Raw genomic sequence first — 13,717 nt, 5'->3', positions numbered from 1 at the left:
TTCCTACATTAGTGATCAGAAGGCAACTAAAATGTCATATAGGCATTTCCTGTTACATTTAGTCCCTTGCAGTCTTGTTCAAATACTTTGATTACAAACAGAAAGGGGACGCGGGAGTCATAATAAAGAAACATTTAATTCTACTCTTCCTACTTTCCTTTCTTCAATATCTGTTAATCATCCTACTCTTCTTTCTTTGATACCCACAAGTAGCAAGTCTCTATCTCTAGTACATATGTCCTGGTAATATTTAGATGGCAAACACAAGTACTGGAATAATGGAAAGCTTGTTCATCATTGTGGTCACATTCTGTATCTCTTTCTTCCTCATACTTCTCTTTAATCTTTTCTTCCAGAAAACAAAGAAACTCCCACCAGGTCCCTTTATCTTCCCAGTGATTGGGATGTTACCATTGCTAAGAAAAACCAGTCGCGATCTCGAACTCATGCTTCGAGATCTCAAACGCAAATATGGTCCTATCATCGCCATAAAAATAGGCTACTCATCTCCATCCATAGTCATCAGCAGCCACTTGTTAGCCTACCAGGCTTTAGTTCAGCAAGGTGCCATTTGCTCCGATCGGCCAATTGCTTCAACAACCAGTAAAATTTTCAACTCTAACCAGCGGACAATAGCATCCAGCTCTTATGGTCCCACGTGGCGGCTCCTTCGTCGAAACCTCATCTCAGAAATGCTCCATCCCTCTCGCATCATCAAGTCCCACTCCAAGAACCGAGCTTGGGTACTAGGCATACTCATTCAAAAGCTCCTTCTTGCTCATGAATCAGCCGCAGCTGATTCTGCCACGGAAGCGATCATGTTACTTGATCATTTTAAGTATGCCATCTTCTGTCTCCTTGTCCTCATTTGCTTCGGGAATAAGCTCGATGAGTTTCAAATAGAGCAAATTAAAGACGCACAGCATCGAGCACTTAAAAATTTTCACCGTTTCAGAATACTAGATTACTTTCCTGAATTTTTAGGAAAAACAATATTTAGAAAACGCTGGAAAGAGCTCATTGAACTACGAAAAGAGTTGGACGGGGTCTTCATCCCTCTGATCCAAGATCGGGTGAAATACAAATTAGAAGCAGTGGGAGCGCCTAAACCTGGAGTTGATCATCATCACAAAGAAGAGGAGGAGCTGGAAGCCGATATTGCTTATGTTGATACGCTGGTGAATTTGGAATTGCCAGAAGAAAAGAGGAAGCTCAATTACCAAGAGATGGCCAGCCTCTGCGGCGAGTTCCTTGCTGCCGCCAGCGATACGACATACACCGCCTTGCAGTGGATTATGGCATGCTTGGTAAAGTACCCTTCCATTCAGGAAAAATTGTATAAAGAAATATGCCAAGTTGTGGAATCAACACCATTATTACAATCAATTAACAACAATAAGGTGATAGAGGAGGCAGTGAAGGAGGAGGATTTACAGAAAATGCCATACTTGAAAGCAGTGATTTTGGAAGGTCTTAGGCGACATCCACCAACTCACTTTGTTCTGCCACATAGGGTAACAGAAGATATGGAGTTGAACGGCTATGTTATACCCAAGAACGCTACCATCAATTTTATGGTGGGGGAAATGGGCTTGGACCCAAATGTGTGGGATGATCCAATGGAATTCAAGCCAGAGAGATTCTTGGTGGATGGAGATGGAACTCTTCAAGAGTTTGATATAACAGGAAGTCGAGAGATCAAGATGATGCCATTTGGTGCAGGGAGGAGAATATGCCCAGGCTATGGCTCTGCTATGCTCCATTTACAGTACTTTGTGGCTAATTTGATTTGGCAATTTGAATGGAAGCCTGTGGAGGGAGATGAAGTTGATCTAACAGAAGGGTCAGATTTCACCGTTACAATGAAGAATCCATTGCGAGCTCGCATCAGTCCCAGGTGTTGTACGGGGAGCTTATAGAAACCACAAGTACCATTCAGTTTAATTTCATAATTCGGTAACCAAATGAAAGGGTGTTTTGGCTAATGATGTTTCTATACAGCACCATTTTGTTTCATACTATTATGAAGATGTCTTTTTGGTGTTTCAACATCTGTATGTCTTTGGATTGAACGACGAATTAAATAACTGCCCGTAACTTATGGTTATAATAACCAAATGCTAGTATTAGCTATGTACAAAATAACTAGAGATGTATGTACAATTTCAAAGTATGGGGAGTGTAAAAAAAGAATTAAAACAAGGGATGTGGTTTTATGTAAATATACTTCAACACCACCAAACAACACAAGTTCTTTATTTTTCACTCTTCTGCCTTCTTCTCAGTAAAAACCGAGGACAAAGCACAAGAGGTAGAGTCTTAAAAGCAGCGGAAATGGGTTATAACAAAATGCAAGTTGAGATTTGATTCTGGAATGATATGATGATATATCAACAAAGTCAAATCTTTTTGGATATGAATATCCCATAAACCAGCATTTTCCAACCTAAACACGCACGTAACTTGAAATTCTTTCATACTTATGCTAATGACAATCTTCATACACTAGACCCGTGCTTATTGCATATTGCCTTGAGAACCCAATTCATTGGATGTCCTATGGCCAGGAAATTTCTCTCTTAGGCATTTTATCAAACAGCTATTCAGGCATAATAACCAAATGCTAGTATTAGCTATGTACAAAAAATTGCACTCGAGATTTCAAGAGCTTAATCAAGCAAAGAGGATCAATCAAAACTGGTATTGTAACAACAGAACAATGCAAATGAATCGTCAAACGAGTTCACGCATTTTCAAACTAAAAATAAAAATAGTAAATAAAACTTGAGTTTTGTCAAAAATAGGAATTATCGAACAGGAGTATAGTCATTAAAGCCACAAAACAGAAATTACTGAGTTCATTACTCATTACGAATGACGAGAGTGGGTTGCTTTAGTGGTAAGCATCCTCCACTTCCAACCAAGAGGTTGTGAGTTCGAGTCACCCCAACAGCAAAGCGAGGAGTTTTTGGAGGGAGTGAACCGAGAGTCTATCGAAAACAGCCTATGTACCCAGGGTAAAGGTTAAGGTCTGCGTACACACTACCCACAGTGAACCGAGAGTCTATCGAAAACAGCCACTCTACCCAGGGTAAAGGTAAGGTCTGCGTACACACTACACTCTCATACCTCACTAGTGGGATTATACTGAATTGTTGTTATATTACTAAATACAATGCTAGTCGGCTGCTGGGAAACAAAGGAAGAAGAAGAGAGGTACCCAACAAAAACGGGAGGAAGAAAATAGAAATAAAAAAGAAATGACAGGAGGCTTTTTTCTGAGAGCGTAATTTTTTTATTTTATCTTTTTTCCTATAAACGAAATAAGATCGTCGCAAAAGAGTTTTTTCTTGGCGACTTCTTATGGTTCGCTAATAAATGTTTACTTTTCAAGTCGAATATGAGAGTCGCCACTATCAATTTATGTGGCGACTAAATGTGTCCCAGAAAATCATATTTCTTGTATTGAATTCTTGTTTACATGAAATTTTTGAAAGAGCGAAGGCTTCACTGTGAAGCCTTGGTACAACAACAACAGTTAAATGAGAGGAAAGGCACCTCCGCTCTATTAAAAAAACTAGTTAAGTTACAAGCGCGGTCATACATGTACCATTATAAATTTAGTTGATATAGAAAATATAAAAGTTTATATAAAAATTTATGATTAAAATATAATATAAGACATATGCAAAATGTAAATTAAATGTACAAAAAAATACATATAAAAAAACAAAAAAGGAGTAAAAGTGTCACATAGAGAAAAGTTAGCTTTCATTTTATAGAAAAAGAATATGTAACATAACTCATGCCTTTGATTTATATTTGTCCACAAATAATTTTTATTATTGTAAACAATATCATTTGTTATTAATAAATGTATAATTTAGAGGTAACTGTTATTCATAATAAGAGACATTTGGTCTAAAGTCATTATTCTTTCTTTTGTTACATAAAAATCATTTTCCTTTGCTCCACTTTTCACAAAAATAACTTTCGACATTTTTTGTTAAAACCCCACCTAAAATATGAGAGAAAATAACAAAAATGATCCTTATATTTTTCGGTAAGTTTAATATGCGCCCATAAATATACTCCTTAGTTGTTTTGATTAATAAAGTAGTCAAAAGTGAGTACTTTTGGTTTTCTCGAGTATTTAACAAATTATAATTGTTATTTTATTGAAAAATGCGAAAAAAGAGATTACTATGGAATCACATTTAGAAGTGTATTTTTTACAATTTCGGCTATTTTTGACTTATTATAAGATTTTGTATAACTTTTTGAGGCGTAATATGCTATTTTAAAATTTATTTCTAGCATCTTATGCATTTTTTGTTTTACTACTTCTGATTTGACAAGTCCATCCCATCAAAGTATTTAGTCTTACTTGCAATTAGGTATAAAATAACTGAATTTTGTTGTTCCATAATTAATGATACGGCCTGAAGATATAAAATTCGTATATCATGAAAGGAGTAACTCATTTTCAACGTGAATATAGGTTAGTTGCATTAAAGTCGATTGTGGCGATTGGTGAATTTGCGTTCATCCTTTGGTTCGACTTTTGGACAAATCATTAATTTTTTTTATTGATTAAATGATCAAATACTAACTATTATACAATAAGAAAAACATGAAAGTCCAGAAATTAATATAACAATAAAATAAAAATAACGTTCAGACATATTATTAGTTTGCCTTTGTATTTTACTTCTATTATTATCTGGTAACCATTGATTTGACTAATTTGGATTCTTGCCGCCAAGCCGTGTAAGGCTCTTTAAAGAAGAAAACGGGATCTGCCAGACTGCCACATTCTCTAACTTTGCAAAATATAAAAGAAAAGATCAAGCACAAAACTTTCTAGTTTCTACATTCTCCAACAAAAGCTATGGACTCCACACCTTTTATAGTGTCAATTCCTGCCCATTGAAAGCATAAAATATTATACGGGAATCGCACCCACAAGGCTATAAGAAATATAATATGTCAATAATGAACTCAAGATACTTAAACAAAAGGTATATCCATATATAATCCTTCGTTGAGTAAATCATCTGATATTTAACTTAGATATGTTTGAGCAAAAAATAAAAGAAGCGAAAAAAGCCATGAGGTACTTAGTGTTGAGTACTCCATGAGCATATAAAATAGTGGAACTCCATTTTTGGTTTAGTTTCTTCAGAATTCACATGAGAGCCAAAGTTATTTGCCTTTCTGTAGAAGCCGAAGCCTTCTTATAACGGTAAGCATCGGTAAGCACTTAAACCTTCTTGTAACGGTAAGCATTTATTCCATATAAATTAGCAAAAATATTACTAAGCATTTGTCTTAGAAGCACATTTCTCTTATAAACCAAAGGGAAAAGTTGCATATGTTAGGAACGCATCCATTAGAATTTAGAAGCGGCAGTAAAATTTATTTTTCCTTATATATTATGCAGCTACAATCAAGGAAAAAGACGCAAGTTTGTTAGTTTTTTTTTTATATTTTCTTTACGTAAGGTAAAGGCAAAAATTGCAAAACAATGGAGAAAAGAGACAATATAATTGATGGTCATTGGGAATGACTAAATTATTGCATTTTAAAAGAATTCTTTATCGGTTTAGTTCTATTAGTTGAATAAATTATAGGACATTTATTGTCACGACCAAAAAATCGCTAAAGGTCGTGATGACGCCTAACACCGCCGCCAGGCAATCCAACGGTGATCTATCAACTTACTTACCTATTTTAGTAATTGAAATCAAAAAAATTTCTTAATGAAATAGTATGAAATAGATTTTCAAAGTAAGTTATAATATTTACACAACTATATCAATGAACAACCCGTAAGAACTCCCAAAACCCGTTGTCACAAGTACATGAGCATTTTTCTAAGGAGTACAATAATAATATAACAGTTGTCCCAAATATAATAAGACAGAATAAAATAATTATTACAATGGAGACTCGGTAGACTGCGATGTATAGCTTGGAATGAAGATCACATGAAGTCTCCTCAACAGGTGCGCCTATAAATCATGTACTGAGAAATCCTCCTTCCGAGCCATTCACTGCCGCGATCCATACATAAGCACTCTACCATTACACCAACACGGTGCGATAACAACTCATGAACAACCTAGCAATCTGTGCATAGCCTCAAAACCATAGGAAGTACAGATATTGATCTGAAAGGATAGAACATCCTTCCGCAAAGTGACGATAATAACTCGTCTGAGCACGCAGGGAAAACATCCGTCACTACGTCTGCAGTATCAATACCACTACTCGATGTCCAATTGACAGCAAGTGCTTCGTGTCACATAAGATTGAGTATGAAGGAAATAAAGGTACAAGCCTCAATGGAATCAAACCGCACGATGAGGAAATCAAGAAGGGAAGTACTCATAATAGCCCTGTAGCCTCTCAAAGATAAGTACAGATGTCTTCGTACCGATCCTCAAGACTCTACTAGACTTGCTCATGACTCGTGAGATCTAAGTGAACCTAACGCTCTGATCCCAAGCTGTCACAACCCAAAATTTGCTAAAGGTCGTGATGGCGCCTAACACCGTCGTTAGGCAAGCCAACGGTGATCTATCAACTTACTTACCTATTTTAGTAATTGAAATCAAAACTTTTCCTTAATGACATCGTATGAAATAGATTTTCAAACTAAGTGATAATATTTACACAACTACATCAATGGCCCATAGGAACCCCCAAAATCCGGTGTCATAAGTATATGAGCATTTTTCTAAGGAGTACAATAATAATACAACCGTTGTCCTAAATGTAATAAGACAGAAAAAATAATTAGTACAATGGAGACTCGGTGGACCACGATGCGTAGCCTGGAATGCAGCTCACAAGAAGTCTCCTCAACAGGTGCACCTACAAGCCAAGGTGATCATCGAATGTACCTGTCAGATCCTGCACATTTAGTGTAGAAGTGCAGCATGAGTACGTAAATCAACGCGTACCCAGTAAGTGTCTAGCCTAAACTCAGAGAAGTAGTAACGAGGGGTCGACATCGACACTTACTAAAGGTCCAATAACAATATAAAAAAACATAAGCAGATATGAAGCATACGACAATGATGGGGTAAATCTGTAAGTTACATAATCTTCCAATTACTTCTTTTAAAGCATGAATTTCTAAACCATGTATTCTACCTTAATAACTCAGAAAAGTGTCAAGTATCATTATCAAATAAATAAGGAATACCATATAAAACGTCGGGCATTAGTGGAAGGTTTATCTCGTGAACATTCGGACTACTAACGATATAACGCACGATTTCGCCGAGGCCGTTTGGCCAATCCAGAATAATGTGTACACTGCCGAGGGACGTGTGGCATGATTCATAGATGCATCTATATACTATCAAGTCATTAATCCCGCTCCATAAGAAAAGTAAGGAAGTCACCGAATTACGGGACATATTTTTACAATACAGCACATAAGCATAAAATGAATATAACTCTTACCGTTTCTCAAATAACTCGCCCACAACTCAAACTGTTAAGGCTTGACCTAGTGTACATATATTTACTTCTAAATTAATTTTAATTATAACTTCAACAAATTAAGCCAGCAGAATGAGTTCAAATAATTCAAATATTACATAATGAGATCCTAAGTCTACCCGGACATAACATGATGTAGCTACGTACGGACTCTCGTCACCTCGTGCGTACGTAGCACCCACAACTAGTTGCACATAATAATAAATATCACCTAGGGGTAGTTTATCTCTTACAAAGTTAGACAAGAGACTTACCTCGCTCCGAAATTTCATAACCGGCTCCAAAGCGTCTCTAACACCTCAAACCCAAGAGGTGTAAGTTACATAATCTTCCAATTACTTCTTTTAAAGCATGAATTTCTAAACCATGTATTCTACCTTAATAACTCAGAAAAAGGTCAAGTGTCATTATCAAATAAATAAGTAATACCATATAAAACGCTGGGCATTAGTGGAAGGTTTATCTCGTGAACATTCGGACTACTAACGATATAACGCACGATTTTGCCGAGGTCGTTCGGCCGATCCAGAATAATGTGTACACTACCGAGGGACGTGCGACACGATTCATAGATGTATCTATATACTACCAAGGCATTCGGCCCGCTCCATAAAAAAAATAATGAAGTCACAATTACGGGACACGTTTTTACAATACAGCACATGAGCATAAAATGAATATAACTCTTACCGTTTCTCAAATAACTCGCCCACAACTCAAAGTGTTAAGGCTTGGCCTAGTGTATATATATATTTACTTCTAAATCAATTTCAGTTATAGATTCAATAAATTAATACAGCATAATGGGTTTAAATAATTCAAATATTACATGACGAGATCCTAAGTCTACCGGGACATAACATGTTGTAGCTACGTATGGACTCTCGTCACCTCATGCGTACATAGCACCCACAAATAGTTGCACATAATAATAAATATCACCTAGGGGTAGTTTCCCTCTCACAAGGTTAGACACGATACTTACCTCGCTCCAAAGTTCCATAACCGGCTCTAAAGCCTCTTCAACACCTCAAACCCAAGCCTGTCGATCCAAAACTATTCAAACAATGTGCAACCAATTAAAATATATTCTAATATTCATAATTAATCAATTTAAACAATTTTCAACTCTGCTCGAAAAGTCGATAAAGCTAACCCTCGGGCCCACGTGCCCGAATTCCGAATTTTTTCGAAGATAACTTTACCCATGACACCACAAACTCAAATATAAGATTTATTCCTAATTACATGTCCAAAATTGGATCAAAATCCAAAATTATAAATTTTAGGTCTTCTACCAAAATCCCATAATTTTCCTAAATTTTCCTCCTTAAATCCACATATAAACCTTAAATTATGCTCCCAACAAGTGGAAAACTACTTACCTTGTGTTACATGATGAAAACGCCTCTAAATCGTCCAAGAACCGAGCTCCAAAAATCCCAAATGAAAATGACGAAATGACCAAGTTCGATTCCCTTATGTTCTGCCCAGTTTCCGCTTCTGTGGACATATTTGTGTATCTGCAGCCTCGCTTTTGCGAGCCAAAATACGCATATGCGGAGCACACTGCCCAGCTGAGACCTCGCATCTGCAAAAGCATTTTCGCTTCTGCGATGGCCAAATGTGCATCTGCATATCCGCCGCTTCTGCGTCTTAATTCTCGCTTCTACGATTCCGCAGGTGCAGGAATTTCTTCGCACCTGTGACCACTGCCTTGCCCCTTCCATTCCGCTTCTGCGAACTCGACCTCGCTTCTGCGATGTCGCTTCTACGACCAAGACATCGCATAAGCGATCACACCAGTTGCTGCCCAGCTTCAGCATTTCTTAGGTCCAAAATATCAATCCGTTAACCATCCGAAATTCACCCGAGGCACTCGGGTCCTTAACCAAATATACCAACACATCCCAAAATACAATACGAACTTAGTCGAGCCTTCAAATCATATCAAACAACACGAAAACTACAAATCACACCTCAATTCAAGATTAATAAACTTTAGAACTTCAAACTTCTACATTCGATGCCGAAACCTAGCAAATCAAGTCTGATTGACCTCAAATTTTGCACTCAAGTCATAAATGACATAACGAAGCTATTCCAAGGCTTGGAACCCCAAACGGACATCGATAATATTAAAATCCACTTCAAGTCAAACTTAAGAATTTCTTAAACTTTTAAAATACCAACCTCCCAAAATAAGCGTCGAAATGCACCCGGGTTCGATCATCATACAAACCTATTGGAACCTTCGAATCCCGTTTCCAAGGTCGTTTACTTAAAAGTCAAATCTTAGCCAATTATTCCAACTTAAAGCTTCCAAAATCAGAATTTTCTTTCCAAATCAACTCCGAACTTCCCAAGATTCCATTCCTACTACACGTACAAGTCATAATACCTGAGGTGAATCTACTCTAGGCTTCAAACCGCTGAACAACGCGCTACAGCTCAAAACGACCGATCGGGTCGTTACATTCTCCCCCACTTAAACATATGTTCATCCTCGAATGTGCTAAGGACTTCTCGTGAGTTGTCCAAAATCACTATTTAACACCTCTTGCACCTACCCGTTCCACCACATTCCAGTTGCACACATTAGCGCGAGCCAGACTGAAAATCCTCCCTATAACCTTAGCTAACAAGCTTTAGAACCAAGTTCTGACTTCCGAATTTCTTTACAAGGCATGATCCTAACACACGGACACTGTATCAATCACCACATACTGTACCAAAACATGATCATGCATCTATGCCGAAATCATACCATGCTCCACATAAGTCTGTTGTCCATAATAACATTCCACGACCACAATAGCTGAGATTCCACGAATCTGATGCCCACAATACACCTCATGACACATTTAAGTCCTGTTCCAACTCTTGCAATGCTGCCACGACAAAAGAGATGCGTAGAAACTCATAACCACCTGCCGAATCAATAATTCATGGAGTATCTCCTCCTGATAAGAACCATTACCTCATTCTGAATTGAATAACGATATTTTTCTCTTTAATGAACCTTATATAAATCTGATTGCTCAAATTTCAGGTCCAATAACCTCGTCTCACCCAGTACAAGCTGATCAGGCAATAAGTCATCTCAGACACTACCAAAATCTTATATGACGCCCATAACGCGCCAACAAGCTCCAACTCGAATGCGATACATAAGGAAAACGAACTCTGGAGAAGGACTACCAAGCCCACGTAATGAATAAATCAGCCGAATAGATGTTGTGAACCTACCTCAAGGATGAAAACAAGGCACACAAAATATGTGTAAGGAGCTATGCTCAACCTTTCGTTGTTGCGGCGTGCAACTCGATCCGACATGACACTATTTCGGTGTGCAACCCGATCCACATAACATGCCCGTGGCTGCGTGCCACCTGATCCGCACATAACAATCACGAAGAAAACACGCATATCAAGCCGTAACGCTTATACTTACGAAATGCCTGAATATCGAACACAAGCACGCCAAGTGCATAATACACAATCCTAGGTATACGGGTAGCGTCATACGTCACAAACACCAAGCACAACTAAGGTGCAATAAATGACCTGTATCTCGTGAGCCACCCTGCTCACATAACACCACAAGCTACATAGGACCTCAACACGTGTGCGAATAATCAAGCTGTCTCACAACCCACATGGAATAATAGAGATTTACATAGAATAGCTGATGACGGAAATAACATTCGACCTGATGTAAAGCACACACTCACGTTAGTCATACCAACGGATCTCACACCGATTATGATCATACCATATTGGGCTAATAACTTTCCAAAGATCCACAATGGCCCTATTCATGACACATAAGAACAACCGTCAAATCCGAAACAAACTCACAAGGGCCACAACCCAAGGAATAGGGAGCCTCTCAGTCATAAGCTCTCGCATTCGTAATGTTACCATAACCTCCATACTTGGTCTTAATCTTTAACAATCAAGTGACTAACATGCCACACTTATACAAATCTCCTAGTGGGGTACGCTCCCATGACCTTCCGCTCAGGTAGCAAAGTCCGCACATCCATACCACCAACCATACTAATTCTGTAAGGCAAATCACAATCCGCCAATCAATACACAATGCCTCTTCCACAGAACACCATGCTCAGGCGATACTAAGATAACGCCAGCTCACTCTAAACATTTGAATTCTTCCCTGCTCATCCGAGCTCGTAACATTCTTATCAACACCGAACTTAACCTTGATCCTGAACTTTCAAATTCTCATGCTGCTCACTGCACCCATCATGCCGCTACGAGAGAATATAAGAATTCATCATAACCCCTGAATTAACAGTAGAACAAACACTTCATTGGCTAGAAACCTTTCACTTAACTCAGTTCAGAAGAACCGATGCAACACGCAACCGAATTCCCAAACCGTAAAAAATACAAACCTCAAGTCGTGACCTAAACCGCCATGACTCTTCCGGAATCTATTTACACAATAAGGCCATTTGAATCAAATACCTCGTAAATCAATCAAGTTATGGTGGCTGTCAAGCCGCACGTACGTCCCAAACCACATGTATAACTTCACACACCGAAGGGACTGATCATTGCCACAATCATGTTGATTCAACTATTACTAACCAACCCAACTCCTTTCAATTTACTCTTGACCTGTCTTAGAAATAAGAATAGCTCCATTCCCAACATAACGAACTCAATCCGTACTCATCGCGAGTGACATGCATCACGAGACCACATCGTCTCAATACTCATGAACCATAGCATACCCTCTTTATGCACACAATAGCATCTCCAACGGGTACACCCATTCTGTAAGACCTTCCGCGAATCCGAAGCTATTTTTTCCTTTCCTCCAATACTGCACCACATACCCGATGATAACATAGAACACTCCAAGTCCCATTCATAATCCACTGTGAAAACTCTATCCTTAACCACACGACAAACCCAAAATCCTTAGGCATTGCACTTAAATTCTTGAACCCACTAGAATCGTTGTTGAGACTCACCCACTCTGACCTGATCCCGAATATCACCATACTTCAACGCTCTGCTAGCACATGAACACATTCTCAAAGAAGTAACTAGCTGAATTCTTTTCCTTGTACATTACATCCATAAGAAACATAGACTCGCAGTCTTCCCAAATCCTTCACCTCAATCGATAAGGCGAAGTATAACACATATTCATCGAGTTCCTTGTTCGACTTACTCCTGACATTTCCTTTTCCTTAGTCATAAATAATCCACCAATACACCGATAACCAGAAACCGCACAAGCAGACAACCACACGATCCAATCGTAGATGGTGGGGCTCCCCCACTTAGCTTTATGCTACCATCACATAATGTAGAGCCCATAACGATTCCTCTTTCTCAATTACCATGATTGCGTACTATTAACCCGCCAAATTCCTCGAAGCCCCTTATTAAGCCTTTCATGAACATTCTGAATAATCAGTCTCAATGACATATTCGACCTCATACTGGGTAGCAAGTAGTATTCTTCGTAGAAGCTTCATCAACATCACGCAACCGCTAACCTGCTCATAGGAGGTAACCCACATATCGAATTCCTTACTGACATACTCCAACGATGCTGCACTAGGTACAACTACCACGTAATAAGTAAACTTTCCTAAGCCCTTGCTCGCCCACCGTCTGTATAAGTATGTTCCTTCCCCATTGGCGTCCACTGAAAGTTCAACAATACCTTCCAAAATCAACGCCATGGTGCATCCGAAACGATAATCAAATCTTTACACCCCTCTTTATTTCAGGCAAACTTCTTTCTGCCATATTCAATCTTTCTTCACACAGTAATCACCATTCAAATTACAATCCGTGGACCTAGTCACTTTCTACCATGCCTCCCAAATCGCTAAAATCTTCCTCAAGATATGTGGCTATCCTAAAACAGAATACATATACTACTCTAACACTCCCACTTCGGTCAACCATCTCCTTTAAATAACTTCTCGACCTCCGCTTATCATACTTGACGTGCTAGTAATTCCTCCACTGCGAGACACCTTCCGCCGTGTCCTTCCTCATACTTCACTGCCCCAATGTTGCCTCAAATCAAATCCATACCTGTAGCACCGGAACTAATAAATTGCTATCAACTCTAAACCTCTTAGAAGGTCATATTTCTTGGGGCATCAACACTAGAAACACTCCTTCGATTTCGAAACCGCTACACCCC

The 13,717-nt window shown here is 38.6% G+C and overlaps 1 protein-coding gene across 1 annotated transcript; it reads left to right on the top strand.

Moving 5' to 3' along the window:
- On the top strand, nt 1–2,049 carry LOC138893367 (cytochrome P450 89A2-like). Its single transcript, XM_070177581.1, has one exon. The coding sequence runs from the start codon at nt 255–257 to the stop codon at nt 1,917–1,919; it is 1,665 nt and encodes a 554-aa protein (XP_070033682.1). The 5' UTR covers nt 1–254; the 3' UTR covers nt 1,920–2,049.
- The last annotated feature ends 11,668 nt before the right edge of the window (nt 2,050–13,717 follow it).

This window comes from Nicotiana tomentosiformis, chromosome 6 (genome assembly GCF_000390325.3).
Source record: "Nicotiana tomentosiformis chromosome 6, ASM39032v3, whole genome shotgun sequence".
NCBI lineage: Eukaryota > Viridiplantae > Streptophyta > Magnoliopsida > Solanales > Solanaceae > Nicotiana > Nicotiana tomentosiformis.
The sequence above is the reverse complement of the archived record's forward strand: the minus strand, read 5'-3'. Positions and strand labels throughout refer to the sequence as shown.

Bases quoted from the DNA above. Each gene is read 5' to 3' on its own strand.
- LOC138893367 (XM_070177581.1), top strand. From the start codon at position 255: ATGGCAAACACAAGTACTGGAATAATGGAAAGCTTGTTCATCATTGTG.